The sequence below is a fragment of the Chinchilla lanigera genome, unplaced genomic scaffold, assembly GCF_000276665.1.
Source record: "Chinchilla lanigera isolate Chin_1 unplaced genomic scaffold, ChiLan1.0 scaffold00009, whole genome shotgun sequence".
Lineage (NCBI taxonomy): Eukaryota > Metazoa > Chordata > Mammalia > Rodentia > Chinchillidae > Chinchilla > Chinchilla lanigera.
Genome location: NW_004955410.1, coordinates 8,994,648 through 9,014,994, shown reverse-complemented (window position 1 = coordinate 9,014,994; position 20,347 = coordinate 8,994,648). Strand labels below are relative to the sequence as shown.

The 20,347-nt window shown below is 32.9% G+C and overlaps 1 protein-coding gene across 3 annotated transcripts in view; it reads left to right on the top strand.

The window, feature by feature from the left end:
• Positions 1-20,347, top strand: part of Orc5 (origin recognition complex, subunit 5) — a 55,173-nt gene that overhangs the window by 9,531 nt on the left and 25,295 nt on the right. For all 3 annotated transcript variants that reach the window (XM_005377237.2, XM_013510656.1, XM_013510657.1), the window contains 8 exons: positions 10-121; positions 4,674-4,804; positions 6,641-6,689; positions 6,928-7,018; positions 9,013-9,065; positions 10,747-10,859; positions 12,165-12,212; positions 13,949-14,059. In XM_005377237.2, coding sequence (XP_005377294.1) covers positions 10-121; positions 4,674-4,804; positions 6,641-6,689; positions 6,928-7,018; positions 9,013-9,065; positions 10,747-10,859; positions 12,165-12,212; positions 13,949-14,059 — 708 coding nt within the window. The remainder of the gene's footprint in view (positions 1-9; positions 122-4,673; positions 4,805-6,640; positions 6,690-6,927; positions 7,019-9,012; positions 9,066-10,746; positions 10,860-12,164; positions 12,213-13,948; positions 14,060-20,347) is intronic.

Genomic DNA, 20,347 nt, shown 5'->3' with positions numbered 1-20,347 from the left:
CTTTTACAGAGTGACAGAAACGTGACTGTTCTATTTCTCAGTGAAATTATTTGGGAAAAGTTTCGTCCAAGTACTGGATGTTTTGAGCCATTTGTCTTGTATTTCCCTGATTACAGCATAGGTAAGTTTTAAAGTACTGCTTTTCTGTTCAGTAAAATACTTGTTTGAAAGATTAACCTAGTATGTTCAAATTGGAATACATTGATATACTAATAACTCAGGATTTCTTGACAATCCTAAATGTTGTTTATGTATCTTCACTTGCAGAAGTTTTATTTTGGAGCTGGGAGGATATTCTTATATAATTACTAAATACTTGAATGAGCGCTTTTATATATTTGTGGTAATAGTCTATTTTCTTCATTTTTTTATCAGTACATTAAGATATCTGTGTATATTGTGATTAAACCATCTACACAAAGAAGAATCAGACTAGATTTAAACATTAAAATTGTGTTGAAATCTTCATATACCATATACTTCGTATATACATTATGCTGTCTTGTAAGAATTCTTAGAGATCTCATATAGAATGAATGTGTCTTTGGGTTTTATAAATCTTATTTTTCATTACTGTAACTCTTGTACCAACTGCTAATCTTTGTGCTGCTTTTTTTGGAAATTATATTTAATCTTAAATTTTATAGGTTCTGTTGATTTTTGTCTTTTTGGAAAAATACAGTAGCTTATGTTATTGTGTACCTTTGCAAATTAATATTGGGCTATCACTATACATGGACGATACTTCTGATTCAAAGATTCTAGTTGGGAAGCACAGGGTGCTTAGCAGGCTGTGAGAAAATAGCATCCTGGCCCCTCGGCCTCTAACACCAGTCCTCTAAACTAATCAGCTGTAGACATTCATTGTTAAGATCGACACATTTTTGCCTCTTTTCACAAGAACAGCAGCCAGATAACACCTACTGCTTTAGCTAGTTAACTGTTCTTTTTTTTTTTTTTTTAAGAAACTCAAAATAGACTAAAGGATTCCTTAATTTTAATAGCTTCTCATCCATGAAAGTCACAAAATAAAGAAAATAATAGAAATAAAGGGATAAAACACAGGATTGCCTTTAAAACATTCCTTTAGATCTATGTCATCACTGTAGTTAAATTTTTTTCCTTTTCATTTTTAAGCACTGAAAAAGTATTTGGAATTTTAAGAAATGTTTGCTGTCTACATTATAGTGAAGTTAAAGTATCATATGGTTTTATGACTTGATTAAAAATTTTTAAAAGGCACAAAGCAGCATAGGTGGAGAATGAGGACAAAAATGTAGTGAGGGTAATGGGTTTTTGAAAAGTATATACTAATGAAGCCAGGTTAAATCTGATTATCAAATTTTATGTGTCAAGCTTTTTAAAAGCATAACGACTATAATCAGATAAAAAACCATTCAAGAAGGAAGCATGAACTGATAAACCAAACTATGGTTAGAGTAAATAATCATGAAACCAGGCTAAAGAGATGACCTTGGTGGTGAATTGCATGCAGTCATGCTAAATTTAATGCTTGTGTTATATTTTGGGATGTGGCATCAGATACCTAGAACTCATCTCCCAGCGGTTCTGGCAAAAGACCCAATGTAGAACTCTTGTTTTGTGGTCTTTACCACGTGCACACCACTTGTCTTTTGGTTATGTGTTTGTTTTTTTCTTTCAGATAGACTATAGTGTACTTGATTAAGTTTTTGGCATAGATACTGTGTCAGTCAAGATAGGTTGAGAATGAAAATATCAATGGTTTATAATTCCCCAACCTTTGCACTATTGCTTTCCTGCGTTTTCTACCTTTAAGTTCATAATCCATTACTATTTTGACTTTAATGAAATAAAAAGACAAGAAAGAATCTTCCATTGCTAATTCTGCTTAGGAATTTTTTAAAATGTCTTCATGTATATTTTCATACAATTTAGGAAAAAATTTAGCCATTATTTCATCAAATATTTTGTTTGCTACCCCCTTTTCACCTCCTACAGCTTTTCTTTTTTTCCTCTGGACCACATTTTTTTGTATTAATCCATGGCTTTTCTTTGACTATGCTTTGAAAGTGAAATTTTAAGATACCAGGAGATTAATTAGAAATTTTCCCCTTCATTTACTACAAACTTTCTGTTAGAAATGGGATTTTTTTTTTCCCATGACTGAATGGTCCTAGGCTATCAGATCTAGCATGACTTACCAAATGTATACTTGTACTCTGAATCAGTATCTGTGGTCTATACAAGAATGGCTGGGCTGCTCATAAAGCAGTGCAGTAAGCGTTCTGATTCTTACAGGGTGTTTGTCAGGGCTAAAATGGCCCAGTGGTAACATCTAACCAGCTTTCATATGGGATATTGAGGGTTGCCTGCATGGGTTATCTAGTTAGAGATGCTCACAGAATGAACATCTAAAGCCAGAGTGCCCCGGAGTGTGGTGTGAGCTAGAGATGCATATATTTTCCAGATTTCCTCACCCATGCATTTATAGACCATCTGTTGTGCCTTTATATATTCATCTGTCTGCCCATTCATTTCCTTTTTCTCTTTTCTTTCCATTTATCTAGTTATTTAGTATCTTTTATATGTGTCTTTCTATGTTTAAGGTACCTTGTAGAGAATTTCAGTATCAAATATTTTCTCACACATAGTTTAAGACAAGGTAGTGATACCATATTTAAAGTTTGCTATCAGATTGCAAAAGTACACAGGCTTTTGATATAAAAGTGCAGTTCCCATTTGAAGATGTGACTCAATGGTAGAGTTGTTGTGTAGCAAGCATGAGGCCCTGAGTTCAACCCCCAACACTATAAAAAATAAATAAATTTAATAATAAGTTATTATCTACTTAGTATTCTCTCAGGAAAATATTCTAAGCATAAAACTAGGCTTTGAAATAGTCTTTTTCGTCAACCGGAGGTATTTCTAAGCTCTGCTGATAGATTTTTATTGGTAGTCAATATATATTATTTGATTTTCCAGTTAAAGTATATTTAAATGATTGTCAGGAGTGGGAGATTAAAATCAAGAACGGAGCATGGTTTAAATGCTTAATTAATGGGAAACTTAAAGAAAACGACAGAATGAGAACATCCTGGGAGAGTTTTTACCTGAGGTTACTGCAAAATACCTATACCACCTAGAACTAGTTTTAAAGTATTAGTTATATTCAAAGAGCTTTTAACTAAGAAGTCTAAAGAAACTGTAGCACCAGAAATTCAGAGGTTACTGTGATAGGAGTGAGTGACTAATTGATTCATGTACTATGACTGGAAAATTATGAGTAATAGATAGTTATTTCTCTTTAATTGTAACTGTGCTTCTACAATATATTTTTAGCAAGGTAAAATATGTAAGAACTGTAAGCATATAATATTATCTAAAGAGCTTCAAATAGAATAGAAAAGAAATACAGATACCAAAGTTGTAGGTAAAAACATGTTTTATAAAAAGTGGACTGACAAAGTAAACATAGGCATCAGGGATGGTTATTTTAAAAATTTCAACAATTATTTTTATTTTATGAAAAGTGAAGATCATTAGAATTTTTAGTTTGGTGATAGGTTTTGTACTATACCCTCCTTTTTTCTAGTTGATTTAACAGAAAAACTAGAATATATTATTCTATCTTTGGTACTGATTTTGATTTTGCCAGTAATAAAATTATTGAAATTTTCCTTAGATGCTCTTTTTTATGTGACTTATGCAACATTTAGTAATTCTTTTTAGAACATTAGTACATATTTTTTGATGTTAGTTTCAGAATTTGTATTCCATTTTCTGAACCGTTTCTACTGAAAACACTGCGATGCTGAAAGTGTTGGCTTTTCCCTCCACTGAAATACAGTTCTGTCACTGTCCAGGCACCAAATGGACAATTCGTTCACTTCTGAAACTGACTGTAAGAAGTTAGTGCAGACTGTGCAGGTCTGTTTCTCAAGATTGTTCCCACTTCAAATGCCAGTTGCAAGTCCCAAATTCCCACCTGTACTTCTGAAAACTGGCTGTAAATTAACGGTTCCTCTGACATCCTGCGGAATAGAATTTGCCAGAATGGCTCACAGAACTCAGCATTTCATGTACTAGTACCATTTTCTTCTAAACCATCTTGTTAAGGACACAAGTGATCAGCCAGACAAAGGGTCCCAGGCTTGGAAATGTCTGTCTTGGTGGAGTGGCAGTGTACTGCTCCTCACAGCGTGTGGATGCATTCGCCAGTCTGGAAGCTGTCTCTACCTCATCATTCAGGGGCTTTGATGGAGGTTCCATCATATAGGCATGAGTGATCCATTGCCTTGGGGAAGGAGCTGATCTTGAGCACATTTCTCCTTCCTGGAGGTCAAGGGCTAGAGCTTCTTCAGTTCCCATCCTTAAGCCATGTTAGAGGCCCATTGAGGATCACCTCATTATAAACACAGGTGTGTTTGAAAGAGACTACAAATTATAAAAGATGCTTCTCTCACTTGCTCTCTTGAGATTTTAAGTTATGCCAGAAGCTGGGAACAAAGACAAATGCATATTTATTTCTGAGTCCCAAAATCACACTTTTCTATTCTAATCTTACGACAGTTTTATTATGCTTTATTGCTGGGCGTGGGTATTTGTTTTTTAATCTTTTGTTAGAAAATGCTTGAAGATGAGGTTAAGGTGCTGTGTTAATCATTATAAACTAATTGGTGTCCTGTGTACAGGGAACCTTCAGAAGATCCTGTGCCATGATCATCCTCCAGAGTATTCCGCTGATTTCTATGCTGCCTACATTAATATTCTTCTTGGAGTTTTCTACACTGTTTGTCGGGATTTGAAAGAGCTTCAGCATCTGGTGAGTGAGCGTTTTGCAGTCATAGATAAATACATGTATATATATTTTAGTAGTTTTCCATGTAGAAATCACCAAGATAGGCTAGAAGGTAAAAATATATTTTAGAAATTTGTGCATGGCCTTATAAAAGAAAATACCATAAAAAGGATGATATGTGTGGGTTAGGTATACTTTGACCTTGTGAGAAAATTTATATCATTCAACTTTAGTTACGTCTTTTCACTCTTTTTTAGGGGTGTGGATTCTTCTTTTCTCTTTAGTTGCAGAAAATGTAGAACTCCATTACAATCAAATGAAGATTAATAAAAAGTTGTAGGAAGTTAAGCAGTTTTACATCTTTCTGTTAACTTTTGTAACGTATCTCTTCTAGGCTTTATGTACGTAGTCACTGGCCTAGAATCTAGATGGATTTGAGTGTAGTAAGAAGCTTTAGTTATAGATATTTCATAAAGCATGTAAGTTAGATCTTTGTAGAAAATGTCCTTTTAAAATGGTTTTTAAGTATTAAAATACCTGTTAGTGTTTCACAGGCAGTTTGGAAAATGATTATGTTTAAGTTTTCTTTGACTTTTTTTCCCTTTAATTGTGGAGTCTTGAACGGGACAAGAGTCTTTGGCTTCTCCCTTCAGTTCAGACTCAAGGATCTTATTTCCATGTAACAAAAAATAGTAATACAAGATGCTGAGGGCTAAAACTGAGTTACTTTCAAAGTGAAGGATTCTCTCTCAGCACAATTTTTGGTCTTTTAAGTGCTATTCATAAGTTATTTAACATGTGTTTCAAAGTTTCAACCGAGAAGCGTAGCAGTATATTTTAAATCAGCTAAAAAGTTATTTACCTCTTTTGGTTAACATTATGATATCTGGTGTTCTTGGCCAGTGCTATGATTGGAAAGTGTAAAACTAAGGTGAGACAGTTGGCCAAAGGGAAAATTTTTTTCATCCTTTTCTCTACGATTAATATTATCCCCTTTCTTTGAGGTTTTGTAGCTACACATTTATGTATATCTTTTCTCTATGTCCCAGGATTGAATTATTTCAATATAAAATACTTGGGCCAAATAATATTGATAAATATTAATAAATAATACCCAAACCAATTAGCTTACTTTCAGTAGAATTCTAGATTTGATTCATGGACAATTACTAGACATTTAAGATTAGTTATAGTTCTTAAACTTTAGAATACAGATTTTACTAGAAAGGTTGTTAGACATAGGTCCCTGGGACTTACCCTCAGAGATTCTGGTTTACCACACCTGAGACAGTGCCAAAACTTTTTTGGTAGTAATCTCAGGTAGTGCTGCCCGTCCTAATTCTTGGAGTCATACTGACCTTCAGTGATGTTTATGGCAATGTTTAGACCTTAGAAGATAACAGGTAATTCTCAGGGCTTGATGTTTTTTCTTAAATGCTTTATGGTCCTACAACTCACCATTATGATCTTTTTTTTTTTTTTTTTTAACACTCTTTTTTTTTTGTTTTTTCTCCGGTACTGGGAACTGAACTCACGACCTTGTGCTTGCCAGGCAGGCGTTTTTGCCACTGAGCTAAATCCCCAGCCCCTCATCATTATGATCTAAAAGTACAAAGTATACTTTGTTACTTTATTTATAACCTAATATATTAGGATTTAATCAATTGAATATTTTGCATGTCATACAATAATCATAGTTTTGCTATTTTATATAGTAATAAGCTATAATTACATTTTACTTGAACAATTACATTTAAATAATATTACTTAAATTTTAATATAAATTTTACTTGAAAAATGAATCCTGAATTGTGATGGAGTTATGCTTTTTGTTTTCTTTCCTTCCTTTCTTATTTATAGGCAGTACTTAATTTTCCTAAATATTGTGAACCTGTTGTTAAAGGAGAAGGTAACTATGAAACTTTACTTACTAATATTTATTTTGACAAAAATGGAAAGTAGGGAGATCTTTCTCAAATAGGAAGTAGATCAAGACATGGAGGGAGGGTGGCAGAGGGAGGGAGAGGGGATGAAACTAGGAATGAAGATGTGTTATATATGTATTCCAACTCTAAAGGAATGTAAATATGTCCTAATAAAATAAATAAATAAGATCTAAATTACTGAAATTTTCTCCTGTTGAGTAGCAAGTGAACGTGATACTCGCAAACTGTGGAAAAATATTGAACCTCATCTGAAGAAAGCTATGCAGACTGTTTACCTCAGGGAGGTATCAAGGTAATTACTGTTCGGTTTGTGTACTACAGGTTGATTAACCCTTATCTAAAATTCTTGCGAACGGAAGTATTGGAGATTTGGGATGTTTTTCAGATTTTGGAATATTCACATAGACTTTACTGGTGAGCATTCATAATCCAGAAATCTGAAATATTACAAAATCTGAAACTGTTTAAGTATCACAGCAGAGCTTAAAAAGTTTTGGCTTTTGTAATATATCAGAATGTGATATAAAGCACCAGTGAGATTCTGTGATAGTACAAAAATGGCATTCTCACACTGGCCTACTGCTCCATTTGGAAATGCTTGAATTGCTCATCCATTTTCCCTCTTGCTAGCTCCTATTTACCAATGTGTAATAAAATTTACTAAATTCAAAAAATAATGTCACATATTTCATATTTCCTAATTGTTATTTAATAAATGGGATAAGCAGAGTAAATAAAAAGAGAAACAAAACCATAGGAAGCTAGATCCTGACTTAGCGAGCTATTACGGGGAATATATACTAGTTCTATAGTTTTTATAAGCAGTTGGGATGACCCCCACCACGTTCCCTGCTTCATCTTAACATTCTGACCTATTCTACTTCTCTTAATTGATTATAATTCTGAATAGTCTTTGGAAATTGCTAATTCCCACACATACATTTTGGAACGTACCTGCCCTTTCTAATCAAGGTATCAGTAGAAATGCTGCTGCTACCACTTGCACCTTGGCAGCCTTGGTCACTTAGAGTGTGTGACCCTTGGTTTTGCTGTTTGGAGGAGAGAAGAAACAATATTGTCTTTCTCATAAATTTATGAAGATTAGATGAGTGCTTAACTGGGTTCATCATGGACATTTAGTAAATGTTCAGTCTTTTGCTTTTGTGTTAAGATGGTCAGTTTTCTTCTGGTTGTCCTGTGAGAGTTTTATTAATAACATTAAATGGGCAGTTGTTATATAACAAAACTTTCAACTTAAACTATTTAGAAGTCAGATTATAAAGGTATAACTGATAAAAATTTATTTCCATTCACATTTATAAAAAATAATGAATGTGAAAATGTCCTGTAGCCTATGAAGTCCACTGCTCAGTTATAAGGTGGAGAGAGGATCAGTTTTAAAGTCAGCTTGCCGTACCAGACCACTCAGCACAGGTTCCTACTGGCCTTTAAAGTTTCTCACCTTGCTGAAGTCTCAGAATGTTCAGCCACGTCTGCAGAATTTGTAAAATGTAGAGTATCACTTGTGGTATTTAATTGTTCTAATTTGGCATTACTTTTAAGTCCACTTTTATGAGCCTTATAAGAGAGTCTTAGAGTTGAAAGTACCCTTATATATTGTTGTATCTAACTGCCTTATTTTTTTGATGAGAAAGTTACTGATTTATTCAAAGCTATAAAACTAAAACTTCTGTCTTCCTAAAGTTATCTGTTTCATTTTATCGTAATGTGTTTCCTTTATGTACTTGATTTGTCCTATCATAATCACTTCATATTCCTAACATTTTGGCTGTTAATAGTTTTAATTGTCCACCCCAGGGTGGGGTGATGAAAATAGCATGAACTCTGCAGGCATTCTGCAAAGAGTCAGTTTTTAGCTCACTGTGTGGGACTGACTGTTCTGATGTGATCATATCTACTTTAAGGGGTTGTTGTAGAGTTTTGAAATAGTGTGTAACAATTATTTCAAATATGATAACTAGAACATTGAGAGTTTTACTGAACGGGAGGTGGTACTGGTATGTTTTGATAGTTTACAGTTATCAGAATATAAGATCATTAAAAATTAACACCTGGGTATTAATACCTTCTGTAAGTTTATATTGTTGTAATATGTGCCAAATGATTTTGTACATTAACAAACATGTATATTGCCTGTTATTATTTTTCTTGTTTTTATTTTATCAGTAAATTGGAATTTTTAGTGTTTTTAAGGAGTCTGTCTTAAGTATAGCGTATTTATTTCATATCTTTTCAGTCCATTTTTCTCCTTCTATTTTCTTTAAGTTCTCAGTGGGAAAAGCTACAGAAAGATGACACAGATCCAGGACAACTAAAAGGTATCAAAATATTGAGACAGTTATCAGAGACATTAATTATTGATATGAAGGTTAATACAAAGACCAACCAGTAAGTAGTGTTATAAAAGAGAATTTACCTTATAAGCTGTAATAATATTTTGATTAATGATATTCCTTTAACTGAACAGCAGTTTTGTGTTTTCTTTCTTGGGTTTGTTTTTTAGGCAGCATTTCACTAGGTAGCCTAGGTTGGTCTCAAATTTGGAATTTTCTTGCTTTCCTAATTTTCTGTTTTCCATATGTTGGATTGTATCATGTGAAAGAATAATTTACATTTCTTTCAGTGCTTTCATTAAAACAGTTCAATATATGACACAATTTTCTATCATTGTGTACATAGTTCATGAATTTCATGGAATGCGGTCCAGTTATATATTAACTCAGTTTAGGGATATACTTGGGTGGTTATGTTTTCAAAGCATCATAGTTCTGTTTGTTTTAAGGGAACTTGGACATAGCTCAAATAGAACCGATTTTACTTTAAACATTAGTGAATATTTAAAGTTTTCTTATTTTGGGGGGATTTGTTTTTCTTTGTTTAGTTTTGTTTTGTTTCTGGTACTGAGAATCAAACTCACGACCTTGTACTTGCCAGGCAGGCACTTGTGTTGCTGAGCTATATCCCCGGCCCTTCTTGTTTTTTTGGAATGTCAGTCACTCATATTTGGGAATATTGTATGAAACAGGATGGTATTAGATTCTATGTTGTCTCTTTTGTTTTCTGAAATCTGCAGATAATTTAAAAATGATTTCCAGGTGTATAGCGGAAGAAGAAAAAATAACTAAAATTTTTAAAAATCACACTATATGATCTATGCTACATCCTGTGTGACCTTGAATACATCTCACTTTCTTCATTTGTAAAATGGGGAGAATATGTAGCTTTATGTTACTATGAAGATTGAAAGTGGTCCTTAAGTGAAGCATTGTGCAGTGTCTGACACATAGTAGATAATCTGTAAATATCACTGTCCTTCTCTTCCCTTAAGAATCTTTAGTGTTTGATTGTTTTATTTATTCATTTGTTAATTATTTTTTAGATACATGTCAATATAGAGATAGCAAAAAAAAAAAGCCACTCCGTATTGGAGATGGTTTTTTTTGGTAAACAAACTATGTCATTCAGTATGAGATATAAATGTGTAGGGGGCTGTGGGTTTAGCTCAGAGGCACAGTGCCTAACTGGCAAGCGCAAGGTTGTGAGTTCGATTCCCAGTACCGGAAAAAAACCAAAAAAAAAAAAAAAAAAAAAAAAGAGAGAGAGATACAAATGTGTAATGAACTGTTAACATAAGACATAATATGTGAAATAAACATGAAATGCACAGAATAGGATTTTATCATAGAAATAGTTTTCTATTTTAGCATTTAGGGAAGCAACAGAAAAGGTTTAATAGAATACAGAGTTTAAAGAAAGAATGAGGAGAATTTAGACTACAACGGCAGGAGCCAAGTAAAAATAACAAAATAAGCAAAACATGTCAGTAACGTTTGTCACTACCATTATTGCCATCATTGTTAGCATCATGGTGTCACTTTCAGCTCAGAGAATAGATCATTTGGAGTAAGTACCATGTTGAAATCAAAAGGTAAATGAGAGGAGATGTTTAAAACCTAATGTAGCCTGATAAAACCCTCATGAAAATATTTTGTTGTATAGGTCTTTCAGCGTATACTCATGTGGAACTTCCATATTACTCTAAGTTTATTCTTATTGCTGCATACCTTGCTTCATATAACCCAGCAAGAACTGACAAGAGGTTCTTCCTTAAGGTAATAGTAATATACTTTTTTACATTTTATTTTTGAAGATTTTAGGAATATAGTTGGCTTCTGTATACGGTAAGTCTCCGACTTCCAGAGGACTTCTATTCTGGGTGAAGGTGCATAAGTCAGGTTCATTTGTAATCTGACAGAGTAAGCCTTACCCAGTACTCTTGTGAAAGTTTGTAGCTCGATTGTAAGTCGGGAACTTCTGTACATAGATTCCACCCAGGTAGGTTCATCCACCTGAAGATCTGAAGAATTGCATCTGTACTGAACATGTACAGACTGTTTACTTGTCATTCCCTTAACAATATAGTATACCAGCTATTTTATTGGATCTACATTGTATTAGGTATTGTAAGTAGAGACCTTGTAAAGTACACAGTGGATGTGTAACTAGTACATTATTTTCTATGAGGGACCCAAACGTCCTTGGATTTTGGTGTTTGTAGAAGTCAGTCCCCCAGGGGGACTGAGAAATAACACAGTGTTTTGCAATTTCTCAACACCTGTAAATTTCTAAGGAGGGAATAGAATAATAAAGTAGATAATGTGTTTGGGACTCATTTGCCACCTATAAATTTAGATCATGATGTGAAATTCGGGAGAAGGTAGCTACTTCTATAGAACAGAGGAAATCAGTTACAAATTTAGGTCTAAAGCCCTTTTATTTCCTTAGAACATTCTGATCCCTTAAGGTCTCTGTATGTGTTCTGTCATCCAGGAGAGCTACTCCTCACCTTTCAGGTTTCAGTTTAGATGTCCTTTCAGAATGTTCCTTACTGTCCAACCTATGCCAAGTAGATTTTCTTCGTTGTTATTTCACATGATGCTTGCTTTCCTTATTAGACCCACAACATTTTATAATAAAATTCTTTTCCTTTGTATCTGTTTCCCTACTCTTTAGTCTCTCAGTGGCCAGGACCACATGTTGTTGTTTTCCCCACTGTCAAATCCTGAATGTGTAACTAATATCAGTCAATATGTAGTTTGTGAATTGCCATCTTCCCTTAAGAGATGAATAAAGGCCTGTTTAAGTTTGAAAGTTCTGTTTTTCTAGAACTCTTTTAAACATGCAGTTCTAAATCAATACAGAATAAGTGCTGCTTCTGCTATTTTATTTTAAAGTCCCTTTGTTAAATGCAAAAGTAATCTTGCATCTGATCCAAATCTAAGTCAAGTCTGCCTAAAACATTGGAGTCTAATATATACAAGGTGGTAAGTAGAATAACATATTTAAAGTCTAATATTATGTGCCATGCTTTAAACAAACTATGTGTTTTGGTTAAAAATTCTTTTCCTTAATTGCAGCATCATGGGAAAATCAAGAAAACCAACTTTCTAAAAAAACATGAGAAGGTATTTGCATTTTAAATTCTCTATAATGGTAGAAACTTATGAATTGATGCTAACATAGGAAATGGATGTGTGTTAGTCTTTTGCAAATGAGCTTATTTGTGTTAATGTGGTACCATTTAATGTTTTAATAGTTTTTTGTTATGTAGAACACAGAGACTGAAGGCAGATTCAAGTGAGCTGATGCTGGAGATAAAATTAAGTTGACAAAGTCTTTTCAGTGACTTAGTTGATGAAAAAATCGCTCTGAGTTGTTTAAACAGTGTTGATTGAATATGGATTTATTTCTCTTTTTTACTTTGAAACACCCATGAAAATAACATTTAAGAAATAAAAGGGAAGAAAACTCTTAAACAGTTGAGACAGCCCCCAAATTTGGAATCACAAAGTAGATAGATACAACTCCAAACAGATCAGAGGAGGTTAACAAGCAAGCCAAGCTGATTTGGCCTGAGAAATCTGGAAAAATTTAGGAATTAGAGGCACTAAATACTTTTGAAGTTAGAGGCATGAGGCAGTTAAAATTGGTGAAAGAGTATTCAGATGTTCAGGTCACTTGTTCCTAATGGGTGCTTACTACATCCAAACCACTTCACCTGTCTTGGGAGAAGGTGGAGAATTTTGCATAGTGGGGTTTGTGTCATAGAAACTGTGAGTTATTTTTCACTCTCATTCCTAAAAGCAGTTTGATAAAAAGATGTCTCAAAAATTCTGCCATTTAGATGGAAAATCATGCAGACAGTGGTTGTTTCTGGACTCATATGCATTAGTAGTACTGTGAAAACTGTCATGAGAATGATAAATAAAATTACCAAATTTTAGATAGTTATTCCTTCTAGGGAAATAAAAGGAAAATAAAATAGGAAAGGCTTCAGAGGGCTTAGAGTGTATCTGTAATGTGATAAAATTTCTTTGCATACCTTGTATAATTTTAGGATTTGATAAAATTGGATGGTTAGTACATTGGTGTTTATTAACTTCTCTACACTTTTCTAAATGGCTGATTTAGTGAGAAAGGCATAAAATTTAAGACCTGGAAAATGATTTCTAAGCTGTCTTTTAGATATAAGTAGCTGAAGTAAATACTGCAAATACTGCTTTAATTCCAAGCAGTTGTTTTCCTTTAAATGAAAGTTTTCTTTTGAGTAAATACGTCCATGCATGTAAATATAATTTCCCACTTTATTTGCCACTCCTAGTATTAAGTACTTAAATTCTTACATTGCTACTAAAATCATTTGCTAATAGCATGGAGCTTGAACACTGATTTTCTAATGACTGTGATTGTACTGACTGTTCATTCTTAAAATTAAGTTAGTATTTAGTATAGTTAATCTTTCTATAGCTATTCATGTTGAGCAAGTACATTTTCCAGGAAGTGGTCCAAAGAAGAATGGTGGGAAGTAAACAGTAAATTTTAGTTAGGAGTTAAGAACCTGGTTTTGGTTCTGTGACAGATCACGTAGTTAAGTCATTTACCACCCGGTTACAGCAGCAAAATGGCAGCACTGTGGATGATTATGATTTCTTTAATATTAGTGATTCTAAGAAAATCTTAAGGCATATGATAAAAGACATTGTAATCATATCAGGTAAGTTCTACTTTAAGGACTACTGGTCAATTTTTTAGCAGCTCAGAAACAAATATAAATATATTGCTATTGGGGAATTTATAGTATAGAAAATGAGGACTTTAAGAAGAAAATACATGTTCTTTTCTTTTTTTTTGTTTTTAACAGACAAGCAATCATCTCCTTGGACCTAAACCATTTCCACTAGACCGATTATTAGCAATATTATACAGTATAGTGGATAGCAGAGTGGCTCCAACAGCAAATATCTTCTCCCAGGTGAGCTTAATCCGAACTTGGTGTTGTCATCTTCACAGCCTTCTTTAGGTGGTCCAGTTGATAGAGTTCCAGGTGATTATAATGACTAGTGTGCTTGGTTAGTACAGTTGACTTTCTGTATTTATGTGTTCTGAATCCATAAATTCAACCAACCACAGTTGGAAATATTCTGAAAAATAAAGTTGCTTCTGTACTAAACAGGTGCAGGCCTTGTCCTGGTTTTTCCTTAAACCAGTGATGGCGAAGCTTTTAGAGCTTTCAGTGATAACAGGCAGCAGGCTGCGGCACACCTGTGTTCAACACCATTGCCCTGACAATACAGTGTAATATGTATTTGCAGCCATTTACCGCATTTGCGTTATAGTAGGTATTCAGGTATAAATAATCTACAGGTCATTTTAAGGAGAGGATATATGTAGGTTATTTGTAAGCACTACACTATTTTGTATGAGACTTGAGCATCCTCAGATTTTGATATTCATTGTGGTCCTGGGACTGATCCTTGGGGACAGCAGGTAAGAACTTTAATTGCATATTCTAAATATATACCCTTTGGGGATAATCACCAAAGTTGTATATTTATAAGTGTGACCTCATGACAAAAGCAGTTTAATATTTCTGGCTCTTTTTCTGTCTTATTTTCATTCTTACTATCATGCTGTTGAAGTAAACAAAGTGGCTTGATAATTAAATTGATGTTATATAAATATAATTCATTGGAAATAAATTTAAAATTTTTATTTGTAAAAAGGTAATGTACAATGTCTTGTGTATGGACTTGCAGGTTGATGTCCTCAAAACTTCACTAGGTGGCAGCAAAAGCATAAAAATAGAAAATAGGACTTAAAAAAGAAAGTAAAGGGTCTGTTATGACCGTTTTGTTTTATATATGTAATTTTTGATTGAGAAATAGGTAAATAAAATTCATATTTTAACAAATTCAATATGAATAATTTCATCCCAGGATAGTTGTCAATCTTTGTAATCTTTTATATGATAGTAATATTTAATTCTTCATTTATAGAAGACTTGATAACAAAAATAGATCACTTTTCTATAAGTATGCACTTATGGGAAAGTTTATCTACATATATTGTGTCCTTGAAAAAAGGTAGTCCAATCAGTTACTATACTACAAAGCTGCCTAGATCTAAGGTAGAGCTCTAATGTTGATAATTTTAACAATGTAATTCACTTTTAATCTATGTTAAATGAATTTTCTCTCATATCCTAAAATATTTTGTCAACAATCAGTTTTTAGTTAAACTTAATATTTATTTGTAACTTTATCTAAAAGAAGAGGTTTTTGTTTTGTGTCCTCTGTTACAGTAACTCTGAAATAGCAAATATTGTAGTCTTTATTATAAGAAGTTGAGCCTCACAATAGGTCAGAGACATTACATGACTTTCAAAAGTGAGACTTGGAGAATTAAAGCCTAGAAAAGTGAGAGAATGCATCTAGCATCATGTGGGATTCTATTTCTCACATTCCCAAAACTTACCTTTGTGGGGTACCCAGAAGATAAGTATATTTTTCCTTTAAGGAGTTTGCAGCTTATTCTGGGAGGAAGTAACTATCCGTAAAAAACAATGTTACAAGGCTATAAATGAATGCTAGATGCCACTGCTGAGACCTGTAGAGCAGAAAGAGACCGCTTCTGGAGCAAGCAGAATGAAAAACTTCACCGTCAGGTGAAAAGTGGAGCTCGGCTGTTGAAATGAGTGGGTTTTGTTGTTGCTGTTGTTTAACTACTTCTAATTTATATAAGTGATACATATTTATTGTACAGAAATGAAAATGGGTAAATAAAAAGGGAAAATACTATGTGAAAACCAGCTGACATCATATTTTCCATCAATAAAAGTTTAGTTAGATTAGAGATTTAGGAAGAGAATAAGGAGACCAAAGGTATGGGACTAAGAAAAGCTGACACATTTGGGAATTGTCACACTGGTTTGGCTGATGAGATTGCAGGTTGTGTCGCAGGACTAGTGGTCCTTGTAGTTATGGCTGCAGGTGTTGGGCTGGTATTAATAACCAGAGTAATAACCCCCACCACCGTACATCACATGTTGGTGCCTTGCATCTGCTCCTTAGGTTGGTAGAACATTTGCTTCTCTAGAAATAAACTCTTGAGCAGTTTTTGTCCTTCAGGACAAAAAAAAATAAAAGCAATTACAAAACAAGGGAGCTTTCTGGCTTAGAAATTTATCCCTTCTCTGGGGTTTTGACTGTGAGCAGTGTCACCAGTCTTTATGGTTTTAGCAATGCCAGTAATGTAACAAAAAGCACTTCGGCCCAAAATGTGTCTTTATCTGTTAATGATGTTCAATTCTTTTCAGACTTGGCCTCTGAAGTTGATATTTTTTTTCTTCATCTCTTCTCATTAATACTTAGTAATCAAAACACTGCTATCAATTAATTGGCTTATGTACGTTTAATAAATCACATTAGGCACTTGGTAATTCTGATTGGGATACAAAGGATGGGAGAACATATAGGAACAGATACAACTAGCCCGAAGGATTTGACCATTACTTTTGTTTGGTCAATAAAGTACTCAAGAAAATCAAATTCATACCATGTTCAAGAACAAAATGTGGCAGAAATCATCTGAGAAGAGGGTATTTCTCTCACATGCTTTATATTTTTTTCCTTCCCACTGATTCCCAGTGACCTTTTTTATTTTTATTCTTTCATCTTTCACTCACCTATCAAAACTGTATGAGTACTCTAACCCTTATGTATCACAGTTTATGTCTACCCTAGATATGCCCAATTTTTTAAGTGACCAATAAAAATAAAGCATTTTTATTGGAAGTGTTTCTTGATGTGAACACCAGATGGCAATATTGTTGCATTCTAGTTTTAAGAAGAACTGGCAAAACAGTTTAATTTAACGTTAATGTTTAGAAAAAAATTCAATTTGACACATTGGTTTATTTAAATGAATGCAAAATTACCCAAATATATTTAATAATGTATGTATGTACTTTCGTGATAATATAAATAAGATTGGCAAGAAATTGTATTGCATCAGTATTTTCCTCCAGGAAGTAATTTTGTTAATTGGTTGAGATATATCAGTATGAATTGGTAATTATTATTTTCCTGTACCTTTAGTATGCGTGCAACTATTTGAAGGATTCGTAATTATTTAAAATGTTTTCACATGTAACAAAGTGATCATATATGATATACACATTCAAAATTATTTGAAAGAAAAGTGTACTTCTGTTGCATTTCATTTAAATCTGTTCTGTAATGAAGTTATAAAAATAATAATTTAAGGATGATTTAAAGTTTATTAATACTCTAATTGAGAATAATAATCAGATTCATGGTAGTTATATTATGGTTGGTATTCTTCCAGATTTCTTTATTCATTATTGAATGTTAGATAAAATTTTATTCATTAATTCATTAATCTTATAAATGCATAGTGATAGTACATTTAACATTGTAAGTTCAGTTGGTCAGATTTAATGAACATGATTGAAAGTATGATTTGAAATTTTTTAAGATCATTTTAGTTTTGCACAATTTTTAACTTTTCATGGAGCATTTAAAAAATATTTACCCAAAATAAATGTACCTCTTTAATATGTACCAGAACTAATGAGTGACAGAAAATTACTTCTGGTGTTTTTTTCTCCCTTCCTTTGTCTTTTTCTGATGGGTAGGATGGACAAATGTGTAGTGTATAGTTATTACCTTCACATTTCTAGTTTGATCAGATAAGATTTTGGAGACCATCTTTAAAAGACAAACACTAAATTACTTTTTCTCCAAAAGTATATTAATCCAGTTTTTTGTTTGTTTTTCTTTCCTTGAGGAACAATGTTAACTTGTTAGGAAATATTTGAATGTTTTGTTTTGTTTTGTTTTATTCTTCATATATTTTTTGGATCTTTTCTTACTTACCTTTGCCCTCATATAGTTACATGAAGATAACAGGAGTAGAAGGACTGTCAAATGTAACAGTTATTTGAAAATGGAGTATTAAGCTACATTGCATTAATTTTTTTTCTTAAGGGTAAAATTGCTGAAGAATTTATTTGTATGTATAGGTTTTGATACTATCTTTCTACAAGTAGAGATATTTAATATACATCTTTTATATCATATGATCATTGATCTTATCAATTAACATTTTGAAAAATAAGTTTTCAGAATAATTCACTAGAATTCTGCTGTTTAAAAGGTTTAAATAAGTTATTACTATAAAATATGTTCTGAATTAATATCAAGAAAACAGCTGAAAAATAAAAATGCATAGTTTTGTTTAAAAAATCTGTAATATGTAATTTCTGAAAGTTTCATATTTGGTTGACTTAATCAGAAAAAATTTGCTGTTCTAAATTTAGTTTTATTCTTGTGAGCATGGATAAGCATTTGGGATCACAGGTTAATGTACAAATATGTTTATAAAAAGTATATGTATCCATTTCTAGTTTCTCTGCTTTTGGACTGATATTGTGTATCAGGATATGATATATTTGGACTTGTTTATTGCATGAATTAAATTTTTTATCATGAATCAGTCATCCACAGAGGTTGCAATCCTCAGTTTTTTACTCATTTAAATGTTGGTTGTATGAGCTAAATAGGATATATTTCAAGTATTTTATTTTTCCAGATAAATTTATCATTAACCAAAAGGCAGAATGATAGTTACCTTATCTATGACAGTTTCTTGAAGTGAATATTTCATTTCTAATTCACCATAGCTGTAGAAAGAGTTCTACTATACTTGTTAGGGTAGCTAACATTTTATTCAGCTGAAGTCAGATTTGTGGCATTGTTCTTCAAATACACATAGACATACAGGATTTATTTTGAGTTTTTCAAACTTCTTTCTCAACTTTTATTTAGTTGTAATGCATTAAATATTGAAAATACTTTCATTTAAGTTTCACATACAAAGTCTTTATCTTTTTTCCCAGTTGGAATTAATTTTTCCTTGCTTAAAATTTTTTTTTAACAATTTTTTTGGTATCTACTACATACATTTCAGGTTGGAAAAAGGATACAGAAGGGAAGAAAATACTCTGGCTTTCATAGCCTTTCCTTTGTGCTGCCGTGCGTACCAGGTTCTAGCTTGTGTTAGGTAAATGCTGAGTGTGTGTACTTTCTCAGGAGGCAGGTATGTGCAGAAGAAACTATACCTAAACACTTACAGTGAATAGTAACTGCCTAGTGCTTAAATACTTACAATAAATAAAAAATAAGTTCGTTGATTTTTTGCTTCAGTAGGACGGGATCCTTGATAACCTAGATAACAAATTTGGTACGTAGACTGTTTTCTTCTGATATGCTTTGAATTTAGTGTTTGGAGCAATGATGTTTGATAACTGTGTCATAACTCTTGTTACTATACAGTTAAATATTAACATAGGGAATTTAAGTGCTGGGCAGATATGTGATATACTATGGCGACCTGTTATGAGCCGTGTAAATGACTCCCTCTAAAAAGTTATGTTGGTATATTTCAAATACTGTATAATAATTATATTCACTGTTACTTTTCTTGTATATACTGTATTTCAGACTGTTCTTACATATTTTTAACCCAAAACACTTTAAGCAAATAAAACCTTTTTACTTAAGAAATTAATTTGCATGTTGCATAACATTATGGTTCTGTTAGTGTTTCTACAAAAAGTAATTACATTTGTTAAATGCTAGTCACAGAATACTAGAAACCATAGTTGATAAAATACTATCTGATACACACTTATTAGAAAGAATTTGAGCCATACAAAATGTAGCATCATGAAATCTACTGTAATATTCATATATAGCAATTTGAGTCAATATTATCTTTATAGACATTAAACTTCGTGGCTAAATGGACAGTTTTTCCATAAAAAAACTCAGATACTGGAATATTAGAAGTGTGAAGAGCTATTCTTTTGTGATTTTTCTGCCCTTCCTTTGTCTTGTACCAGCATTGCAGTGTCTCAGTAGTACCCAGCTGAAATACTTGATGCTATTAAGGTGAATTATGTAAATGACAGAAAAATATCTCAATGCTAGCATTCTCTAATAATCTTACTATGTTTTTCCTTAACCACATCCAAGATTGTGAGGCATTTGGTTCCAAGGATGGTAAAGGAGCCTTACTTAATACCTACTTTGCTGATGAATAGGTCAGCAGGTATGCTGTTTGAAAGAGGCCGGCTCTTCCCTCCCAGCTAAGAGCATCACTGCCATGATGCTCAGCCTCCACTGGGGCAGTAAATGAGATTCTCATATCTCCTGCTACACCCAGTGTGGATGTATCA